The 24,127-nt window shown below is 41.9% G+C and overlaps 2 protein-coding genes and 1 non-coding gene across 3 annotated transcripts in view; all 3 read right to left on the bottom strand.

The window, feature by feature from the left end:
• tmem131l (transmembrane 131 like) overlaps positions 1-7,199 on the bottom strand; it is a 37,732-nt gene extending 30,533 nt beyond the window's left edge. Inside the window, exons 1-3 of the mRNA XM_062517610.1 lie at positions 6,967-7,199; positions 6,177-6,247; positions 3,020-3,063 (exon numbers count right to left, since the gene is read on the bottom strand). Coding sequence (XP_062373594.1) covers positions 3,020-3,063; positions 6,177-6,247; positions 6,967-7,090 — 239 coding nt within the window. The 5' untranslated portion in view covers positions 7,091-7,199. The remainder of the gene's footprint in view (positions 1-3,019; positions 3,064-6,176; positions 6,248-6,966) is intronic.
• A 1,153-nt stretch (positions 7,200-8,352) lies between these two features.
• Positions 8,353-22,316, bottom strand: mnd1 (meiotic nuclear divisions 1 homolog (S. cerevisiae)). Its single transcript, XM_062530836.1, has 8 exons — positions 22,305-22,316; positions 21,912-21,977; positions 18,857-18,914; positions 16,627-16,775; positions 16,001-16,075; positions 14,759-14,873; positions 11,492-11,536; positions 8,353-9,214 (listed from the first exon to the last, which is right to left on the bottom strand). The coding sequence occupies exons 1-8, from the start codon at positions 22,314-22,316 to the stop codon at positions 9,108-9,110; spliced, it is 627 nt and encodes a 208-aa protein (XP_062386820.1). The 3' UTR covers positions 8,353-9,107.
• Positions 22,317-22,379: 63 nt separating this feature from the next.
• trnav-aac (transfer RNA valine (anticodon AAC)) lies at positions 22,380-22,452 on the bottom strand. Its single transcript has one exon. It is a non-coding gene; the product is annotated as a tRNA-Val (tRNA).
• Between the last annotated feature and the right edge of the window lie 1,675 nt (positions 22,453-24,127).

The following is a 24,127-nucleotide window of genomic DNA, read 5'->3' as shown; positions in this document are numbered from 1 at the left end:
ACTGCTGACCCGTCGGTACTCAAGACTCTTACAACCTACACACCAACTAACAGCAAGTTTCCTTTCACTTCTGTATTCTCAAACTTCTAGCGGTTTTATTTCAAAAGTACCAAAGCACACATGGTCTGAGCCTGCCGTTTAATCTGGCTAGGCACAACTCCCAGAGTTCTTCTTCACTAACCACAGAACGGGCCACTTGTTTCTACCCAGCATATAAGAAACCAAAGACCAGTGCTAGTTCACCCAGCACACAGCTGCTAGCAGAAGATAGCAGGGGCGGGCGGACAGAGATGAGGGCCTAAGCTCAGCCCGGCTTGTGTGAAGGGCGGAAGTGGTTAAGAACTGGCTAGACTACTTTTTGTTGCTCTCAAGAGTGAAAGTGGCGTCTCCATACACTGCGACAAATGAATGTGCAGGGTCAGTTAAGACATACAAACAATACTTAGAAGCATTATGAAGATTTGGTAGCTAAATGCCATCTTTTATCCTGTTTGTAATGTCTACCTATGAACACTTTGCAAGGTGTGTCATCACTACACCTTGCATAATAGCCTGGATGGGAACAACAGGTGTGTATAGGTATCGCATGAAAATTATATGAAAATTTTAAGAGGACATCAAAAGTAGTTAGAGACAAAGTATGTGGTTTTGCTTAATCCACACTACCACAATGAGCTCCTAATTACAAACTACCATTTCTATACTTTATTTGTCATTCGATCTCGTATCAGATCAAAAACACAAACTACAAGGTCCTCAATGTAACACTCAATTTTAGTGCATATGAATGCAACCCTATTCTCAATTCACGTAACCTACATTTCGGTCTTCACCTAGAGACATGAGCAGAGAGCAGTGTAGGGAGCTGGACTCCCCCCCCCCCATGCCTGAGCCTCAGAGTGCAGGGGGAGTGGTGGCAGTTAGTGAAGGAGCTGATAACCGTGGCCTGTGCGGGCAGGACCTCAGGAGCCCGCCAGCTCTACACCAGCACGTCCCTCACCAGCTAATCCCGACAGCGGCTCAGACACACTCAAGCAGTTCACAGCAAGCCCCGAGGACCTCCAAATGAGCCAGCTTGTGGGATAAAGGCCTTGCTGCCCCGTGCTGCCGCCGGGCTCCTCAGTCTCTGACAACTGGTCAATTGCTCGCTTTTCGTGACCTCGAAGGTATTATGGGGTCAGTGACTTGATGTACAGGAGTGTTGTCTACCTTTCGTACCAAATACCAAAGAGCATGCAGATCAGTGATGAGGCACATTTTACAACATGAGACTACATTCCTTTTAAGGCATCGCAGACGAAACAGAGGTGCACTGTGTCCCATCAGGACAGGAGACACACACACACGCACGAGGGCAAACACACTCGCCACGTCCCTCTGACAGAGCACTTTAAATAAGTTGACGCAAACCAGTGGCTGCAGTGACACTGGTCTGGTAAACCTTAGATGGGGAACCGCTTCAAAGACAGAATGTATACACATTCCCCAAAATAGCAAGGCAAACCAACAGTCCGAGTTTTAAAACTACAATCGAAAAGGGTTTGCAATACTACAATAGATTTCATCTCCACTTGGAAGACAACAGGCCTAACCTCTTTTGGTGATATCATTCCTAACAGGCAGCTATAGCCCTGGCTGGTGTCCACAACCTGATTATCTAATGTGCCGTGAATACATAATTAAATAAAAGCAACAGCAATAACAACACCAGGAATCATGGGAACGTACAGAGAATGTAGGGACAATGTATAACTGCAGTGTTGAAAAGATAGATTTGAAATGATTCGTGAAGTGTGTTTTAGGAATTCAGGAGCATGCTATCCACAGCTCAGTCAGCATCTATAAAGGTATTTCAGCTGCACCTCTGCACATTAAACAGGGCACTGAATGGGCCTTTCAAAATCTGATCTATAACAGCACTGGAATGCTACTGTACACCTTTTAAACATCTAATTTTCAAAGCTTCAAAGAAATTATGTCAACTATAAAAAGTCACCAAACATCCTTTTAATGAGGACCTGTAAGTGCTAATGAACGGCAACTTAGAGAAGTATGAATGAGTCCCCTTGTTTGATGGGAAAACTGCTTCCTATGAGCGAACCGTTCCCCTAGCCTGTCCGACCTCCTCTCCATATTCTTTCAAGGAGTTCTAAAATTAGTCATTAGTCTGGAATGTAGAACTGTGCAGTAAACCTCTCCGTGCCCCCCTCTCTCTCACTCACACAGATTTTTCCCTCTCATAAACACACACCAACCCACAGCACATGGCTATGCTACGGAGTAGAACTACCATGGATTGTGCACAAACGGTCACACAACTATTCCAAACACTGTGTTAATTGCTCGCAGTGAGCTTACAACAGACGTGATCTATAACCCCTTTCATCACCACAAAAATGATCTGCATATTACAGCCTCTTATCAAAAGATGCATGTACGCTCCTCAACCAGTGTGGCACTGACATTATGTCATTATCGATGTATGGAATCCATGCAAAGCCTAGTGTCATGCATCACTGGGAGAGGAAATCTTAAGAGCTTAAAACTGTTCTGACCTTTTATTGGTCACTCCCTTCCTACCTGTTTTTTTTTCCACAGAGGAAAAGAAAACAAACACGTACACCTGTCTTGCATGTTTTCCACCAATCACAACACAGCATGCCAGTGTGGTATTCTTCCACTGGGCTCAGCTATGCTTGTGTGTTCTTACATGTTTTCTCCTGTCTAACATTCATCGCTCCTCTCCAGTCCTCACACAGGGAATACCTACACAAGACTCTCCACAGACTTCATGTAAAAAAAGCTGTAAACACATAGATGCTTCACACATGCAACACCAACGCGGTGCAAAGAGACTTCTGTGCACGCTCACGCAGCTGACTGCAGATCAGCGCTCGCCCACAGCAGCGTCAGCCCTGATGCTCCTGAGGCTGGCTGGGGATCAGCTGTTAACAGCTGGAGCACGGAGCGAGCAGAGGGGCCATCTGTGGGGAGTTTAGGTGGGGTAATGAGATCTTACCTCTCTTCCTGTGGGAGACTCTCTTTGCTGCGCTCTTCCTCCGCCTGGGGAAAACAAGACCATGACACACACAGGTTAGGGAAACACACACCACTATTAATGCTGATATACAGCTGCTGCAAGAGTTGCATGCCCTCACTTATGGTCTTTCCTCGTGCAGTAACAGAGCCAGCAACTGGATAATGTGTACATGAACAATCATCATTATAGAGCTGGAAATGTGCATGGGTCCTGTATGCATTCAACTTTTAAATAAAATGTGTGCTGAAAACATAGGCAAAACAACAACAACAACAACACACTCTTTAAAACCTCACTTCTGTTCCAAAACCATTTGCCGAGATGCATAATAATATCTTTATCTAAATAATAACAGCTGATGATTCAGCGACACATGTAGCCTGGGGTAGATTTGCCCAGTAAGTCATTTACTGCCCTTTAAAGCTTTCTGCTAGGACAACTATGAAAAGCATCTAATGGCCAATGGCTACACCATGCCTACATAAATAAAGTGGGGGGATGGGGTCTATCAGAAGCCTTTCTACTCATTGGCACAGAGGTGCCTGTAGAGCATCTCTGTGCGCTGATAGTGCCAGGTATGTGGGAGTACTAGGATTTAAATAAATTACTCACAAATGATGCAATGAGTCCAGTGTTGAGAGGACTGTAAACTGCAGAATTGAACATTCACTGCTGGCGCTCTATATGCCAACAACATAACTCCTTATGAATATAGGCTATCCCTATAGGCTACATCAATAACAACATAACTCCTTATGAATTTAGACTATCCCTATAGGCTACATTAATAACAACATAACTCCTTATGAATATAGGCTACATCAATAACAACATAAGTCCTTATGAATATAGGCTATTCCTATAGGCTACATCAATAACAACATTATGAATATAGGCTATAGGCTACATCAATAACAGCATAACTCCTTATAAATATAGGCTATTCCTATAGGCTACATCAATAACAACATAACTCCTTATGAATAAAGGCTACGTATCCCTATAGGCTACATTAATAACAACATAACTCCTTATGAATATAGGCTATTCCTATAGGCTACATCAATAACAACATAACTCCTTATGAATAAAGGCTACGTATCCCTATAGGCTACATTAATAACAACATAACTCCTTATGAATATAGGCTATTCCTATAGGCTACATTAATAACAACATAACTCCTTATGAATAAAGGCTACGTATCCCTATAGGCTACATCAATAACAACATAACTCCTTATGAATAAAGGCTACGTATCCCTATAGGCTACATCAATAACAACATAACTCCTTATGAATAAAGGCTACGTATCCCTATAGGCTACATCAATAACAACATAACTCCTTATGAATACAGGCTACGTATCCCTATAGGCTACATCAATAACAACATAACTCCTTATGAATAAAGGCTACGTATCCCTATAGGCTACACCAATAACAATATGGCAATATGGGGGATGGCGGTAGAACATGCCACTAGGTCACTCTGAACGGAATATACCCAGGCACTTACTCATCTTGTAATCTTGAGATGTCTTACAGTTGGCAAAAAGCTTCACTAAATTAATTTCATACTGCATATGTACGGTCAAGACATCCCCAATATTCATCGCCTGTTAACTGTAAACATATTTTTTGTACTTTCTAAATGCAAACTCTGTGTGTTGAGACATCGTGGGGAGATGGGGTATTTGCAGCATCGCAGACTATGGATTGTAAATGTCATGTCAGTCAGATGATGGCCACATAAAGTGACTTCAAGGTGTGAATTATAATCCAATTGGCTGTTTGTCAAATTCAGGAAATTGTTTCTCAGTCCTCTAGCTTCACATAAATAAATCTGTATTCATACACATAACTAGATTTTTAACAGTGCTGACCAAGTCATAGACAATTCCAGCCAATCAACATATTGCTTCTAGAGTACAAAAAGGAGGTGTGACTTGATTGGCTGTTGAGCTCAAATTTCAATTGGATCTTTCCCAAGCTGTGACAAGCAAAAAGTACATAATGTTTCAACGGCTAACAGGTCTATCTTAGAGAATGCCCCTCCTTCTCTGAAGTAAAACAAGAGGGAAGACGTGTTTACTTCTTCAGACTTATTTCTTGACTGGTGGACGAATGTCCTTCCTTTCCTCACCAAAGTCACAGGCAGTCGATACATAATTCAGGATCATATCTGTGATCACACACAAGCACACAGCCAGTATGCCAGCTATATCTGCCTAAAATAACAAATATCAAGGTGCACAACAAGTTCGGTATCTGTCTATTCAGGTCAGCTATGCTTGACATCTCAGTCAGAGTGACGCGCCCTATACCACGTCGTAAACACAGATCCCTGTCACCCAATATGATCCTTTTAACGAGACTTTATCGACTGGGCTTAAACACATCTGACAAACTTGTGGGACTGCGTAGTGATAGTCTGCAAACCTCTGTCGGGTGGGTGTGGAAACACTATTGACAAACCTGTGAGATTATCTTGCTCGTCTGCACACCTGTGTCTTTGACCGCAGAACGAACCAGTAGTATATACCTCTCAGTTCATTGCAACAAAGCTACAAAAAAACCAAACGATTCTTCAACTCACAGGTGCTACCTCGACTGGCACTAAACTTACAGCCGTGTGAAAACAACAAAAACACGCAGTAGCCAGTGAGAGTCAATTATTGTACAAAATATCCTTTTCTGATTTGTGTAGGCCTACAAGAAGTGTCCAAAATGACGATGACTCCCCGCATTGATTGTCAATGTAACTAATGCAAGTCTGGTGACTGCAATGTCCATATGGACATACCCCCGAATTCCCGCCTCGGACTAATTTATTCTCCACAGTCGAAACCATAACATGTAAAACCTATTGCTCAAGACACCCCTCTCAACAAATGTGATAGCGAATCATTTAAACTGTACACTTCAGACAGAACAGTCTTTGCTTCGGCAAACATGGATACAAAATGTTGCCCTTTACGCTTCCATTCTAGCAGCTACATGTGCCACGGGAAAGGCAGTCAACAATGAGATTGTGTGATGTCACTGCGCATCGGATGCGTGTGCCGTTTTATTGACTCGCAGCTTTTAAATTAGATCAGCACTGTAAGTTAGGACTTTTTGTTTTATCCACATACCTGTGTAGGGACCAAAAAGTCCACATCTTCTGCCTGCAATACCTCCACCACGCTGGGCACTGGAGTAAGGGCTTAATACAAACAAGCAAGGAAGAAAGAATACAATGTAAACACATGGGTATAACACGGTATAGCCTGAACATAGTACCAGTCCTTGGTAATGGGAGATTTTAACGTGGTGTGTGTCAAGAATGAGTTTATCGATGCACATGATCTGTAAATATGATGAGCACGTTTACGTGTAGCTTGGGCTGCTCAAGGATGACAAAGGCGTGTGGCTTTCACCTATCTAGACTGATTCCGAGAACGCTAGTTTTGCTAGCAAAATTACAGTCAGTATACCCACAAAAAGTACACCTATAACTTAAATTAACGACATACTTAGTATCTCACCCGACTTTCCATGTAAGTAATAATACTGTTGGACATGTCAATGACATTTCTCTACGACAATAGTTAAGATTGACTGTTCAGAGACGAGAATGCCCTGAAATAGGCTGCATGTTACACAGGAAACTCAACAGAAAACGGCCAGGTCGAAATGAAAGCTAAATGTATAACTGATGCTAATGGAGTACCAAGTAAGTTACAACAGTAAACGTGCGATTTGTAATAACTATTTTAAATTCTTAACTTTAAACTCAACCTAGTTACTGTTACAGAATCAGAGTGGCTTCCCAGTTTTCGCAGCTCGACTTGGTGCATGACAGATTTCAAGCATTCAGTTCTCTCCGACATTTTCGCAATCAGTTTAACGTTGTCAGAAAAACAGAATAGCTCCAACTCAGACCTGACAGTTGAGCACCTCCATGTTGAAGGCAGGATAATAACAGCTGTAGGATCCCAAGTAGTATATTAATCCACGTTTTTCTGTGGCAGTGGCTGCCTTGTTGGAAGTCCCTTTGCCCCGCCATGCTGCTATGTTCAGTTAGCAGCCTACCGTATGTCCGCTAGTAGCGAGCTGCTTTCTCTTTCTCTCTTTCTCTCATTCACCCTCACACACCCTCGCAGGCTATACTATACCTCGCCCTCCTCCTAGCGCAGCAGAGTGGGCGCCGTCTATAAGGACAGGCCGATGTCTGCACGTGTGCCGCTGGCGCTGAAACAATAGAAAATATATTTGGCATAGATTTACTCACTGACTGACCCCCACACGTGTTTAAATGGGAAATATTTACCTATATAGTTCTACAATGGACTACAAAAGAAACATTTGGGAAGTATTTGTTATCTACACTGAAAGGCAAGTTATGATGTGCCACTTATGTTTTTGTCTTGGACCAGCGATTATCAACCAATTCAAAAAGTCTATTCTCCCCCGCCTACTTCATATTTGAAATTGGACACCGTCAGTAATGTCAAGAGGAACTATCTGCAAAATTTGCATATGGCTGCAGAAGGCTACCTGAGATTAGGACTTTCTCTCTTTTTCATGAACGTCCAGACTGAATTGATAAGCAATCTTAACCCAGAATAAGCACATGGTGGCACTTGCACAATGAGTACAACAATTCATTATTATCAAAGAGCAATGCCCTCAATTTGGTTTGATCATCTGTCTGCAGGATTACACAAGACACTAACAATTGTTACTACTCGTGAAACTTGCTGAAGATAGAGCTTGGGTCAAAGAAGGAACCCATGAAATGATGGAGCAAATCCAGATCCAAGAATTTTAACATTTCAAAATGGGGCATTGGCCTGTAGGGGGACTCTGAGAAGAGGCGCTACTTGTAGAGACATTGTGCATGGCATTATCAGAAAAGGAATTGTCTATCATAAAGCATGTTTATAGACCTCTTGATTTTATAAATTTATTCCTTTATTCTGGTGAAAGGCACAGGCAGGCAGGCAAGCTAATGTGGGATCAACATATCCGTTCATCTGACTTTCCCTTCAACATGAAGGAACCATACAAATTGTTGCTTTAAATACAGCACATCCATTAAGGGATAGTTGTTGTGTGCATGGTGATTGTCATCACATATGCATCAAAACATGCAGAACAACACAATAACAAAACAAAAGAATAACGTTGGTCAGTAACACTGCTCGAGAGGTTGCCTTGTGCATCAGCTTTAGTTGTGGTACCTCAGCATTAGTGGCGGGTGGTCAGGTATGCTTAACAGTGCAAAGAAACACACAATTCACACCAAATGATTCTTCATACATACACTCAATTGTAGACACATTGCATTTATTAGACTAAGCGGAACCAAAAAAAATTGAATACAAAAATGATTGCTTATTTGTTCAGCATGAAGAAGATTGGAATTTCAGTCATGGGGCATAACTACAGCATTCATTTAGATGTCAAACAGAATGTATGCTAGTTTGATCCATCTATAATGGGTGGGGCTTGTTGACTCTCAAACTCTTAAACGGAGCAAGCAGCAGCAGACCTTTACTTGTGTAAATGCTAATGAGAACGCACCTTGAGGCATTGCACCACAGACATTGTGCTTTATCTCTGTAGCTTTGCTTTTTATTTTCCCTCCAAAAATGCCCAACCAATTTAACCCATCTGGACATTCCTCCATACATTTTGAGGAACATTCAATAAACCAAAATCCAGATAGGCCTGTCTTCCGTATTTCCATTCTCGTCAGGGCACAGGCTCGCTTTTCACACCAACAGGTGTCCCAACAGTCAGGTTCCATCTGAGAAAGGATCAGAGAGGCAGGGGGCAGCCAGGAGTTGGTATAGCACCTTCTCCAGTTCCACGTTAATCTCATTTCCAGCTGTGACCCTCAACTGCACACATCAGATGGCAGGGCATGATCTACTGTGGCAACTCGGAAAAAGAGGGACAAGGCCGACAACAGAGTTAAGGCATCGTGGAGTTGCGTCTCTAGTAAGTGATGATCTCTAAGTTTCCTCTCAGGACTCAGGTGGATGGGCTCGTGGTTGTGGAGAGAAGACGAATGGCGGTTAATCCATGTAATCAAAGTCCTCAGGTATTCCGAATGCTTTGTCAATTCGGCTGTCCTCAAACGCAAATTTTCTCTTGGCCCACGATTTAATGGCGAAAACATTATCTAGAGAACAACACAAACATTATGAAAAACACTGATCTGATCAGATCATAACAAAAAACAACTTTGTATAGCAGTGCACAAAATAAAATATATCAGACAATGAAATGAGCTTAATTAAACAGTTCTGTACAGCAATCTTTAAAGAGTAAAAACACTATGTTCTGTAAGGACAGAGCTGTGAAGTTTCACCTCCCTTGAGACAGGCCTGAGGTGAGTGTCTTGATTTTATAACCATTACAGGCCATTCACTTTAAGCACCTTACCATGCCACTGAACTTCATGAGTGTACTGTGTATGTACACCCATGTGTGTGCACAAGTATGAGGGCAAGAGAGAGTGCAAGTGAGAAAGGGCTTGTGTGAGTGGGCTTGTGTATGTACAGTCAGGCTTCGTGCCAAAACCAGATAACTTAAACTCAAATGCTGCTTTGGTAAATACAAAACAGTCTTCCTTTCTGTGACCCTGGAACCACTCACTGTCATAACTTTTGGAACACATTTTGTTCAGGCACATTACCAATGTTTTTTTTTTTCTATAAAACTTCATCAGTAGACAAATTGTAAAGATCCTCAACAAAGTGCTTAAAAAGTTGCCTCAGATATCACCTTTATGCTAATATGTTGCTTTCATGTGGCATTTCTCTGTTCATTCTGGTTCATGAACAATACAACACTTGGGGTTAGTGGTATAAGAAATAACGCCATCATAACACACATTCTACTATATTCTTCTAATACACTCAGTCAACATAAAACAGCTACATAACAACAGTAGTAGTTATAATAATTATTATAATAATGGTTGTTATTATATTATTATTATCACTAAACATAAAGCATACGAGTGAATGGCAGCTATGTGACCGCATCAACTATTGGCCTGACATACAGGAAAGATGTCGGGTCCTACTCCATTCCCTTCTCTCTTTACCACCTCCATCACCATACATTCCACCCCCCATATCTTTTACATACTGCCAGCCTGCTCCCCCCCAGTTCCATTCCTGCCCACTCATTAGCAGACCTATTGCAATGCCACTGCAGTCCACAACAATGCATTAAGCAGCCCTTCTATCATCATCAGATGCATAGCACTGAGTCAGAACTCCGGAGCAGGTGGCTGATGAAGCTCGTAGCTATGCATTTGAGCTGCACAATTAATCACATTTTAATCTCGCTCATGATTTTGGCTAAACACGACCAATCAATATTAAAAAGGAGTGCTCTGCTGCAAAACAAACAAATTGCTCCCTAAACCTGTCTGACCATGGGCCTGCATGTGCCAATCACAGCTGTTCCCTGCACCACACAGCCTGACGTTTCCTGGATTCGCTGTGGACGAGTAACATTGCATTAAAAAAGAGTAATATACATCAGATAAGAGACAGTCGAATCAAAAAATCAAATGGCTGGCACAGCAGAGGGCAAAGAGCTTATCCCTCGAAACGTATCATCCGTTGTTAGGAAGCATTTTGGATTTAGGACAAGTGATTTTAACCAAGAACAAATCATAAGCAGAGCAGGGCCATCACACCATCACACACTGAACATGAGACACACAGTTGACAGCTCTCACATGACGTCACGCCACACATGCTTTTTCTCACACTAACTGTTAGTCTTCGCTTCCTTTGGTGCACAACAAGAATTTAACTGACAACCGCATCCGTGAATTTAGTACACAGCAGGCGACACATGCAACCTGCAATGTGCATAGAATTCCAAGGTACACCATTGAAAACGAGCACACACTGGTATTCAAATCATTCACACAGTGTTATATTTATCAATGAATAACCAAATGACTAAACTCCTGAACGAGAAAGCACACAAACCGATCAAAAGGAACTCAAAAATAGCCTTATATTCATATAGCCTGCAGAAAACCAAAGACTGACTGAAACAAAGTCAATCAAGTTATAAAAAAAGAATTGCAAAGAAGGGGAGAGGCTAATAACCTACACTGAAACTTGCTTTAAATAGAATTAATGGCATATCGACCATTTCACTATGTAGCGTTTTTCCGTAGTCAGCTTGTTTTCACAGAACAAGGTTCCTAACCAGATTTGAACTCTGTGGTCTGACGTTTGTAAATGTGAATCTACGCCACTACGAGGATGTACTGTAGTGGCACTGTATTGTAATCTGTGCGTCAGGCAAAGCTATTGCCAAAGAGATCAAATGCAATGGATTTTCTTCCTTTAAGACTGCAGAACATGCACCCAGCTACCTGAAAAATGTGAATCAGAGGGAGGGGCATCTGCAAGGTGAAGCTTACCTGTCCACCTAGACACAGCCTCTTTAGCAGTAATGTTTTCTTTGCCTGTGGAGAACAGAGAAAACGTTTTGCCTGAAGACGATCTTGAAAATCACAGCTACACATCATCTACAGTCTACACAATCTTAAATGGTTAATAGGATACACTATGCATTGCACATTATATACAACCTTTAGGCATATCATGACATTTAAAGTTTTTTAATAGATCCAGGATCCTGTGTACCCTGATAAAGTTCCCTTGGCCTTTGGAATTAAAGTAGCCCCATATCATCACATACCCTTCATCATACCTATAGGTTGGCATGGGATCCTTTACATAAGTTCATCTCCCAAAGAAAATCAAACCAGCTATTAGGCTAACTTAACAATAATAAAAAAGCAACATGCCAATCTCTAGGTACCATTGGCATGGTTTTATTTCAGCTAGCCAAATAGCTGGTTTGATCTGCATTGAGAGATGATCTTATGGAAAGTACCCCTTGCCAATCGTGAGATATGGTGAAGGATATGTGATGTGGGCTATTTAAATTCCAAAGGCCAAGGGAACTCTTATCAGGAGGCAGAAGATCCTGTATTTACAATACATTATTCATTGACAAAGAAAATTGGTGTCCTTGAAGGTTAGATTTTTCGGGGGGGGGGTTTCTTTTCTTTTTTAATGAAGATCAATTTTCAAAAGATACATTTTTCAATAATCTTTTTAGTCAACTTTGGCATGGGTTTATTCACTTATGCTGAGCACTGTACATACCTACCTACCTACATACATACAAGAAATACATTTTAGGACTGTTATAAAACACACATTTAACAGAATTTGTTTGGGTATGATGATGACGACTGTAACTATTTCTGTTGCACTTAATCTACCCAGTCATATGCATGAATATTTCAGGCAGGTCGTGTCGGTGTGCCTGAATGCATCTCCTTCTCAAGAGCAACAAGCAGCTCATCAATCCAGAGTCATCAGCCACTTCCACTGCAAAGCAGGCTTCAATCACAGCCCTTCGTCCATTAAGCTCTTGACACAGCCTGAGCTGGAAAGATGGCAGAGCAATATGCTCTCAGTGAAACTCAACACCCAGCCTCCCGCCAGAGGACTCCTGCTTGGCCTAAGGGCAGTGCAGGCTACCCTAATTCAGGGCCTTTAGCAGACACCTAACTTGGCATCACTTTGTTTCTGGGTGGACGAGGAAGGCATTGCTCTAACTTTATTCAAAGCCATGTTGATTGGGTGATTTAGACTAGAGTGCCATTAACACTCCACCCAAATGCTCCATTAGGGTCTGAGTGTTCCAGGTGGTTCCCAAAGCTTCAGTATTGGTCTGAACACCCACAGGCAGCCTACCATGGACAACCTTAGCAAGAATGATATAATGGACCACACCCTTCATATACTCCACCTGACGCTAACATAAAACATACAATACAACTTGTGAGGAAAGAGAACTTGGCTAGTCTCAAGAATACATAACTATGATCTGAGCAATGTCTCAGTCCAAGCATCAGCAACTACTCATCTTCTGGTACTGATTGACTGTTTTATGAAAGTAACACAAGAGCAGACATGCTGCACCAGCATAACCGGAATTATGGCTTACAGTATCTACATCAAAAGTGATTGAATATACTGCTGAACAGGACTTCAGGACAGACTCTGAGGAAGCATTTATAGGCAAATATTACGAGCAAGTATTTACAGGCCCCGGAATACTACATACAATTTGGGTTACTGGGTAACTCAACCTTGGTGTAAAACTCTGGCAAACCTAAAGACAATAGCACTGCTGAGCAAGGACTGAGTGTTATCCTGAGACAAGCTGGGTCAAGCCTCACCAGAAATCTATAAAAAAGCAAACACACACTGCCAACTTGTGACTCTGCCTGTGATTAAATGAGTGTTTCCTGACCTGTGCTTAGCAGTTGGTCAAGTTTGTGAACCGGAGAAGATTATGTCCGAAGCTGTTGGCATGATTGTGTGACAGTGGTAGGCAGCCCCATGGCAGCAGCTGCTGGATGGGAGCGAAGGTGATGAGAAGTGGATCTTGGCCCCTGTCCACACACACGCGGAGATCCCCCCAGCGCTGATAGCCGTGGTGACGCTGCTCCTCTGAATCAGTCACATCGCTGAGCAGGCCAGTCAAGCTGTGACGGTCCACACAGCAGGACACGGCATTCAGCTGTGTGTGTCACATGTCACGCCAAGGCAGGTACGCAAACACACACACACACACACACACACGCACATGTCTGCTGTGAGCTTTAGGGTGCAGGTTTTCCAGAGGTGTGTGAGAAATTAGATCTTCCTTAGCGACAGGAGGAGGACACTCAAGAGGGTCCCCGCCGGCTAAATTTAACATTTATGTGACCTACAAGCAGTCACAAATACATAGCCTCACACTCGTCAAACCATAACACTGCATGGAAGGCCAGAGTAAACAACTCCATTAGGACCAGAGGAATAGGTTTTCCCCCAATTTCGCTCTCCATTACTTTTACTGCAGGAGGGACTTTCTGACTGTACTCATAGCTACACACTGAAGCCTACAAGGAGAAATGAAAACAAGTACTTCTCCTATGGCAACTCCTGTGTGTAAATCCTGTGAAGTTAATCTTCATCCACCAAAATGGCAGTATTTAATAGCCACTGCACCAACACAGACTGACACTCCCCAGATTCATCTCCACAGAATGGGCAGTCGAAAACTTGTGAACGAACCATTTACTGTGTGGGATTAGCTGCCCGTCAGCACCAAGGAAGAAAGCCCGCACGGACACAAACACAAACACTAGGGCTCTCCCCTGGCTTACAGCTCCCAGGCTGTGCTGGTCAGGACAGCGGTAAAAATACTGGTCAGTAAATCAGCTGTGAAAGGGGAAGGGGCTGAGCTGTGACAAACTGTTAATCTAGCCTGTGAGGGGCACCGGCTCCAAGGTCAGGGGCAGCTGGGCGCTATGTGCTGCTGGAGGACTTATGGTCGGCAGGCAGAGACCGTATATACTGACTGGCAGCAGTGAAACTGGAGTAGACGGTCTGCTTTGGAGCCACCTACACAACACGCATGCCGCCAACTTAAAAACTCAAGGGCATGCAGTTGGTCCATTAAACCCCAAGTGCTTGTGTGTCTTTCCATGGGTGGCCCAACATTTAATGTCTCTCTATGGTGTTAAACCATGAACCGCTCCCGTGTGCTCATAGGACTGATAAGGGCGGCACGAGATGGAGCATATGGAGATGCCTCTCTACAGCGGTTAGTTACTCACGCATGCCCTCAACGACTTCCGGGTCACACTCTCTGTACTTCTCCAGCTCGGCCTTCAGCTGGGCCTTCTGCTCTCTCAGGTCCTTTAGCTCCTGGTGTAGGGCAGCCCTCTCCTCCTTTAAAAAACAAAAAAATACACACACACACACACACATCACAAGACGGTCACAAACACCCCTAACTGGTGCCAGTCAGTGGCAGGTGGTGATCAGGAAGTGCAGTGCGACATGATAACTAGCCGAGTGCAAGGCGTTCAGATGAAGCTGGTGAGCTGGTTTGGCATGCTTCACATTTTGAGGAATGGCGACATGTCTTTAGACGTCGTGTTATTCATTTGTCAACGTGTCAAACCTTCACTTAATTAAAACCCCCCCTCAGGGGAATCACCTAAGGCAGAATGAGGAACCAAGGACTATTCTGCACGAGTGAATTATTGAGGGGATTCAAAATGTGATGAAACTCAAGTAATTAGTCATTGTACATAGACCAATTCCAAGAGAAGAACTACTCTTCAGATTATTATGTCCAAATATCACACCATATACTCCGACAACACTAGTGACTAGGGCTGCACCAATTAACCCATTAGTTGGCAAGTATTAAATGAATTGACAACTTGGGCAACCAGTTAATCGGTTTGTCATTTTTTTAAAGAAAATACCTCAAAATCCTCTGATTGCAGCCTTTACATGTGAACATTTTCAGCTACTGTTACTGCTACGATGGCAAAGTGATGTGTGGACAAAACAGGGCATTTGAGGGGCATACATTTGGGCTCTGGAAAAAAACTGATCAACATGTCTTCTCTTTTCTGACATGTTATCGATCAAACTAATCAAAGAATGGACAGATTAATCAAATCTGAGAATATCATGCCAGTTGCTGCACAACCCATGACCGTGGCTTTTTCATTAAGAAAACATCAACAGCAATTTATCATTTGAAAAGGACAATCAATCGATGGTAAAACAAATTAATAGCATGAGACATGAATGACATAAATAGCACTTGTCTAGTGGATAGATAACGCTAGAAGACATGCAAGAATCGCACACAGAAAGTGTCAGGAAACACAGTGCAAGAACATCTTCAATGAAATATAAAAAAAATATTTCTAATCATAAAATATCCTGTTGAGACAGGTGAACATTTCTGCTGATGAAAACTGACATGAGCCACCCCACCCCCACCCAGTCCTGTACCACTGAGCATCTCCTTTCAAGGGGGCTTTAAAAGCACTCACTGTGTCCGGGCGTCCCACTTTAGCTTTGTCCACAGCATGCTGCAGGGCTATCTTCTTTTGTTTCCCTTCTTCATGCTGTGGCAGAGAAAATACGAGTTAACACACAGTGTTTTAGCCGTCATCATGTGAGAATGTCACAACATGAATAAAGTTAGCAAATCCCATAGATCACAAATCCATGCAACAAGTTCTGGAGCCCACACATCCCTAATCCACAGCCATTACTGCTGTTGCCATGGCAACAGAAAGAAGAGCGCCAGCTTGTTGTCTGTCATTCTAATTGCACCTTAATTCGCCAACCCAACCTGAAAAACATTCTCCATCCCTCTATGATGCAGGATTTTTACATACAATCATTCTGAGCTTGGGCAGGAATTGGATAAACGTATATTCAGATGTAATGTGCCTAAAGAACATGGTCTTTATGCGAACTGCTGGCATGCAACCATTTTCTTCCCACTTAATGAAACCTCATTCATCATTATAAATGAATTTCAAGTTCAGCTCATGCAAGAGATATGCACAGATTATGGGAGTGAGCCCAAACTGGGAGCAAATCTGAGAAATGCATCATAATATTCCTTGCAGTGAATTCGGTGTCAGACAGGGAGACAAGATGACATCACCTGTTTCTCCAGTTCATCAATCCTCCGCTTGCGCACATTCACAGCTTTGCTGGGGAATGCCCAGTAGTAGTTAGAGGTGCCCACTCGCTCACAGTCCACCATGTTGTCATCCACCAAGCTCTGCAGTACATCCTTCACCGACATGGGCGCTTAGGACCACATACACATGATTTCATACAACAGGTAGGTCTGGTGGGATCATTTATTAATGTCTGATTTGACAAGATATACCCCACAAGTGGCCATCTCTCAGGATGTCCCAAGTGGGACTATTGCATGTCATTACATTACATTTGGCTGATGCTTTTTAACCAAAGCGACATACAACAAGGTTAAAACATTTTTCAAAAACACATTTTACAGCAATAAAATTTAGCAATCACTACGAGTAACCATCACACATTGAATCATCCAACGTGAACAACATTCAGTTCATTCAAAGCAAGAGAGCGGTGATTTCATAATATATAATATGTGTGTGTGTATGTATGCATGTATGTATGTATATATGTGTGACACACACACACACACTGTACTGTATATTCTTGCCAGAATTCCACTATGACAATTTCTCATAGGGAAAAGTGTGTACGCAAAAAATTCAACACATCTAAATAGGGTATATCAATTGATTTATTTTAGCCGATTGCAGAGCATTCATCTGGGTCTATTATTTGGATGTATCACTCCCTCTTCCTCTCTCCCTGCCTTATTTGAAAGCCCCCTCTGCCTGTCCACTCTTCGGGATAGACTGTTAACGCACTTCTCTTTTTGCATGGCTTTAGTCGATATTTGCGATATAACACCTTAATGTATGTCACACACATCAAACTGTGATGTGTTGAGTATATTCTGTATATGGCCCAGCCCTATGGCTAACATCTGAAGTATGGCGAGTCATGCACTGTGGCCGCCGCGGAGCTGCAGTAATAAGGTTTAGTGGTTGGTGGAGAGAGTGACACTGGTGCTCTTGTCTTGGTCATAGACCTGAAAGCCATCGGACAGCCAGAAGCAAACAGGACGGAGTTGATGCCCAAGTGCATCTCTCTCCTTGGGCAAATGCAACTTCATGGGTAAGTTGCAACTCACTATCATATGCATGTTTTTTTTTGTTGTGAGAGAAGCCCAGAGCCATAAAGTTATTTTTAAACAAAATGCCACACATTGCTTCAGGCCTGTGTTTTGTATAGATTCACTGTGTGACAGAGCTCTGCAAGAAACCCACTGATGCCCCCCCCAACCTCTAAAAACACCCCTACGTCTGCCCCTCTGTTACTAAATCACCACCACAGAGTGGAACCTGGGCCTAGAACATGTGCTTTTAATTGTCTGCCACAAGCACCCGGGTCAGATTTCTCACAATTAAGATGACGTGCAAGGCATAGACCCTGCCTAGGTTCAGCTCCAAACACATACAGGGCCGCTGTTGTTTTCAGCTAAGCTCCTCTCATGACTGTGTACTGATGCAGTTTCACCCATCCATCCATGTTTAAATATGGTAGGTTTCTCTTCACAGTAAACATGTGGTGTTTACGATTACAAGGCTGAAGTGTTGCTAAGCCACAAACTGGGGGGTTAATTTTGCTTAAGTGAATTGAAGTTCTTTGAGTTATTATCATTGGCTGTGCTCACTGTCTCCCTACAAGCTATATAAAGATGTAATCGCACCCTGGAGGACTTGGTTGCCATGGCACTGTTGACCCATGCTGCCTTTGCCATTGGGGCTCTCAGCCAATCAGAGTTTGCTATGGGATGGCGTGGACTCGGGTGTTCATGGGAAGAAAATTATGTGCAAACACGTTAAACATGCCTGGAATGCTTGTTCCTAAACACAGACAAATTATACACGTGTGAGACAGGCCTTTTAAAGGGTCAGGGGGCAGTTCATTCCCAATAAAGGCTGAGTTTGTGTATTTCCTTTAGTGGGGAAAAAAACAAACTGTTCTGCCAAGAAGGAGAAAGTCATATTTACGCAGTGAAATTGAATCAAAAACAAAAATTAATTCCACTTCATATGTTTCCCCTGTAAAAACTTCTAACAACTGGCTAAAACATATTGCTGATCAGAAGATACATTCACAAAGTCTCTTATTGTTGGCATGACACTGCTGAAGCTGATGCCTGCTCCTGGACATACGTTAGGCATGGCCAATAAATACTCTCACAGCTTAAAATGCAGCAACCCAGTGAACCCCTGGAGTCAACGCCCAATGCTAGATCTGATACTCACTGATTCCTTTCTGTTTTGGGGCGATCTTCTCAATGTCCTTCAGCTGATACACATCTTTCTGTAAGGGGACAAAGAACAAAAACATCTCTCTGTAAGGGGACAAAGAACAGACAAAAAAAGCTGTACAGACAAACCCAATATGTTTTAAAGTGGACATCATGATGGTACACTCCCGAATTCCAGCATAAAAACAGCAACAGCTAAATAAGGCACATTCTGCAAATGATGGCCACATGGTGATGCAATTTCCAAAGAAAATAAAGCACACTTCAACTTCTCTCCATTCTCTTCTCGTAAACTGGAACTCTTGCATGATCTCCCCTTGGTTGCTCAATGATTGTTGATATTCTAAACTCTTGCTTATTTACAAAATGTGAAAATGTGACAACATTTGAATAGTGCTGAACGCTGAACGCTGAATTTTTGGGGGTTAAATGGTGGCTGTCCCGCTTTCTCCCAGGCACCGACAACAACAAGGTAGTGATGGAGTTTCTCTGATTTATCATGCAGAGCCAACGAAAATAAGCAGAAAGCGAGTAAACCGTTGTTGAAGGAACAGGAGAAGACATAATGGCAGACTGGCCGATTGAGGAGTGTTGCAAAATACATACACTGAAGCTGTAGGGGGAGCTCTGCAGAGAAACCTGCGAAGAAATTGGCCAAACTGCAGTGTCCCTTTAAGGGGTTTTGAACAATCCTCATTTCTATTAATGCTAATGGATGGATGGATGGATGATTGTTGGGGTGGGACGTTTCTCATGATATCCCTTGTGTGTTAAGGGTATAAGAACTTGCTTCGCCCACAAATGTGTGGGATTGTTACTTGACATTTCCTGTGGGTAACCGTATTGAGAATAAAGCTGCAGTCTCACACCAGTTGTCTTGGAGTAATTTTGACCACAATTTCCTTTACTCACTTATCAACATGGCCGCCAACGGTCAATCAAAACTCAGCAGCCAAAACATCTTTCTGCTGATATCTTGCGACGTGAATAAGGTTCAGAGCAAATTAAATTCCATGTGCTGCATCATACCACATTCTTAGATGCATGTCTTCTTTTAAATAGGGGACGCTGCAAAATATTTTGCCATCTCAACACCTGGATGTGCCAATATGTTGAGATGTAAAGGTTTAGACTAGAGAACTTGAGAAGCTGACTCAATGCCATAGTCTTTGCATGCATTGCACACAAAATGTCATAAATATCCGTCCACGGGAGGTACTGCAACTGACAAATTTCAATAGCTGAACAAGAACATAAATATCCTAGTACAAACACACAACATACACAACATACACAAAATACACAAGATGACAAAATGACCCTTTTTGTCAACTAGATAAAAGCACAGATGCAAAGACACTTTCAGCACTCGGCTGGAAGTCTGGAGAGATGGAAGTAAATCCATATCTCTCTCTCAAAAGGATGGAGAAGGGAAAAGAAAACAAATGGTTGAGAAAGAGATCAATGTCAGTAATGAAACATGAAACCTGTATGCTCTGATGAAGACACAAGCTGTCGCAACGTGTAAGCCCACCTAAATTAAAGGCTTTTTAATTATAAAAAGCAGTGTGACTTTTAATTCTTTAAAAATGTGTGCTGTACTGTGTTGATCTGTGTTGTACATCTTTTTCTTAAGAAAGTGATGTATCTTTGCATAGTCTGTTTAGTGGACTGCTTAATTGGCCACCGCATGGTCTTTTCATGTTGGAATGTATTACCAAAGCAGAGCTCTTCTAGCAGCAGACCTGCTGGCTACTTCACCTTTGTGACCTCATGTGCTGGAAATGTCTAATTAATAGCTTTTCTTTCAGCTCAACTTACTTAAGTGAGAGTGAGTACTTACAAAGGTCTACTAAAGGGACTTAACAGCCAAAGTTTGTACTGTTACAACTACTTCTGCCAACACATGGGCTTAAGTAATAAGAGGGAGGCTGAAGAAGTGTAACTTGTTAGGAGAAAAAGGGATTATAACTGCCTGTTCTCAATCCAAGGACCTCTCTTTCTGCAGTAAAATGTCCCTGCGCAACAACATGTATGTATTAAACATTAAACATAAAAATCAAGCAGCATTGCCAAAACTGTACGTAAGGAGGCTAGACACTTAGGGTTGGAAAGTATCCCATCATTATCAACATAACGGTAGAATTCCTCCCCATGATAACAATTTGTCATATTGTGTTATTAATTACATAATTGATACTATGCTTATACGGTATGTGCTGCAAGTGGGCAGCTCACATGTAAATTGAGAACAAGCTCAACTGAGTGCAAGTTTCAAACTGTAGACGATGAAGAGTAGTTCATTGCTGATGATGGTCAGGATCACGTTTTAGCCAAATTTCTGTATTTGCACTGAAAGGTGACATGTTTTGTGCCTGAGAATAAACCTGTTGTTTGTATTGTCATGTATATTATTATTGCCAAAACATCACAATATATTGGGGTATAGTTTTAAATATCGCCCATGCCATCACATATTATTATACCCACTACACCAGTGGTTCCCAAACCTTTCTGGCGCACGGCACCACTAAACACACCGCTCTCCATCCACAGCACCGCTATTTGGTTTTGCTTTTTTTTTTACTTGCAACTCCCAACCTCCCTTACAAGTGCATTATTTGAACTTCCATGCCATTTTATTTAACCTTGTGATATGTTGGATAGGTCATAACTGCTTTTATTATAAGCATTACTATGAGAAGGTGAGGTTTAACTCATTTTTCTCTTTAATCTAACTTATTAAATAGAACGAGTGAACAGAATATGAACAAAATAAGCCTATCAGGAACTGACCTTCAACTAAAGTGCATAAAACATCTGTACCTCTATCACAACTCTATTTTGAAATTATTATGGCTAATTTCTTTTTTATATATCAAAATATGTCAATATATTATCAAGCCTTGGACTATTCCACAGCACCCCTGAGCATGTGTCATGGCACCCACTTTGAAAAACCCTGCACAACACAACAACACAACACAACACAACAACACAGCAATGCAATACAATACATCAATAAAACAATGCAAAGGCCAAATACTCACAGTCTCAAAGAAGATCTCCATCATGCGACTGCGCTTCTCCTCCAGACTTAGGCCCTTTTTCTTTGACTGAAGAATAATATCAACACTCACAAAACAGACCAGGCAACATATTTATGACAGACCAATACCAACTTTCTCCACTATGGGGTGCAATTGTTCAATTTTTCAGTGTCGTTGTCTGTGTCTTCAAACAAACGACTGTAAAATAATAGTCTGTATATGCAATAATTGCTTCAAACCGATGCTGTGGTTAGGTAAATGGAATTCCTGTCTGTATAATAATGTACTCCCTTAGCAAGATAATTTTCCAGATAATTGTCTGGTGCACAGGTGCACAAACATCATGAGTTCGCCTCCCTCCAACACAACACAGTACTTGCACCGTGCGTTCACGTCAAGTCTCATCTCCGTTTGCCTTCCACTTTGTGCACGTCCTGAACTAAGCAACAGTTCATCAGCAAGAAAACGTGTTCCCGCCCGGTTTCGAACCGAGGACCTTTCGCGTGTTAGGCGAACGTGATAACCACTACACTACGGGAACTGGTCACCCACTGAATTATGGGATTTTTTAAAATGTATTTCGTTACTGTAATGTTCTCTGCACAAAACTAAGATTGCAATAAGCATTCAACATTTTTAACAAACGTAACATGTAGCCGATGTCATATTTTGCTTAATTTAACCAAAATCATAAGTGTCTCTGCTTTAACCTGAATAACGACACGCCTTGTTTGACAAGTAAGTTTGTTGGCTACATTAACTAGCTAACGTTCGGCTACCTAACGATGCTAATATGTCAATCCAGTGAGAAGAAAAACAGTGAAGTAACGTCAATACATCGAACTAAGTAGATACTGCTAACATCAACTTAAGTAGTGGATATTGTAGATACAGCAAGTCGTTTTGGCAGCTAAAGTTGGTTAGCTATCTATATGCTGCCTCAGTTACGCTAGTTAACAGCAACCCTCTGCACAGAACTAGCGAACATCGATAACGTTAGCTGTGCTCAGAATGCCATTGAATTTAGTCTCTACCACTCCAATTTGCCGATTATGAACAATGACACGCCATAACAACGAAGTAATGTTAATATTGACTAAGCTACTTGCCATTTTAACTTCGAAGATTTGGCTCGTTCTGCTTCCTTTAGGTCAGATCAAAGTCAATTTATAAACCGTCTCTGGTCAGATTGAAACACTCAAAATGTCCCGCGGTGTGCCAAAAAGTCTTGTGACGTGTACATGTGCTTTCCGTTTGCTGATCTCTGGCGCCCTCCTCTGTCTGTTAGGTCTAAATGATATTATTCTACTAGAGTACTGTGTACAGTGTAGTCAGGGAGCCATGGGGTCAGACCTGGTTTTGTCGGTTAAAGTTTTTTTTTTTTTGCTGAATCTAGTAGAGTAGGTGTACCTCTTTAAGATTTAAGAGGGTGCCCGGTGATATCCCTTGGGCAATTTTGTATATTAAGCCTTTCTTGTCCAATGTGTTGAATATAAGGCGGATATGGATGAGTTTCCTCTCTCACTCGGAGAACAAAATCTCCACTTCACAAGCATCTACATACACCAAACGTTTCAGTCTTATACCTAACCATGTTTAGAAGTATTTTGCAGAGGGGTTTGTTGATATATAATTCTTAGCCTGATTTACATGACATTTTATTCCAAAAGACATGGCGAAAATTGATTTTTTAAAGGCTGGTATAGTATTTTCTGATTTACTGAATAACTAAATGAGATAGGCTATCCATAATTCCCTCTCTAAAATACTTTTCATCTCTTATGTCAACAAAATGAAAAGAAAAAAATTTAAACTGGCTTTGTCCAATGTTCAGATTTGATCTTACGTTTATGCAAATCAGCGCATATTTAATTACATCATACCTAATTTGCATATTCAAACATTACATTTCAGAAAACTTGTAATACATTTATTTTTCATATTGATCTAAGTAATCAACTGGTGAAGTTTCATAGTGATATCTGCTTGTTAATTTTTTTACCCTATTCACCTGTAGTATATCCGCCTTATAGTCAACACATTGGACAAGAAAGGCTTAATATACGAAATTGCCCAAGGGATATCACCGGGCACCCTCTTAAATCTTAAAGAGGTACCCCTAGTCTACTAGATTCTGCAAAAAAAAAAACTTTAACCGACAAAACCAGGTTCACCTAAATTATGGCATTTGGCTCCCGGACTACAGGGCACTGTGA

The sequence above is a fragment of the Sardina pilchardus genome, chromosome 2 (genome assembly GCF_963854185.1).
Source record: "Sardina pilchardus chromosome 2, fSarPil1.1, whole genome shotgun sequence".
In the NCBI taxonomy this organism is placed as follows: domain Eukaryota; kingdom Metazoa; phylum Chordata; class Actinopteri; order Clupeiformes; family Clupeidae; genus Sardina; species Sardina pilchardus.
The sequence above is the reverse complement of the archived record's forward strand: the minus strand, read 5'-3'. Positions and strand labels throughout refer to the sequence as shown.

Bases quoted from the DNA above. Each gene is read 5' to 3' on its own strand.
- mnd1 (XM_062530836.1), bottom strand. The intron at 16,776-18,856 runs GTGAGTATCAGA...TGTGGTCCTAAG, and splicing joins CCCAAAACAGAAAGGAATCA to CGCCCATGTCGGTGAAGGAT. The intron at 9,215-11,491 runs GTAAGCTTCACC...GTTGTTCTCTAG, and splicing joins GGCTGTGTCTAGGTGGACAG to ATAATGTTTTCGCCATTAAA.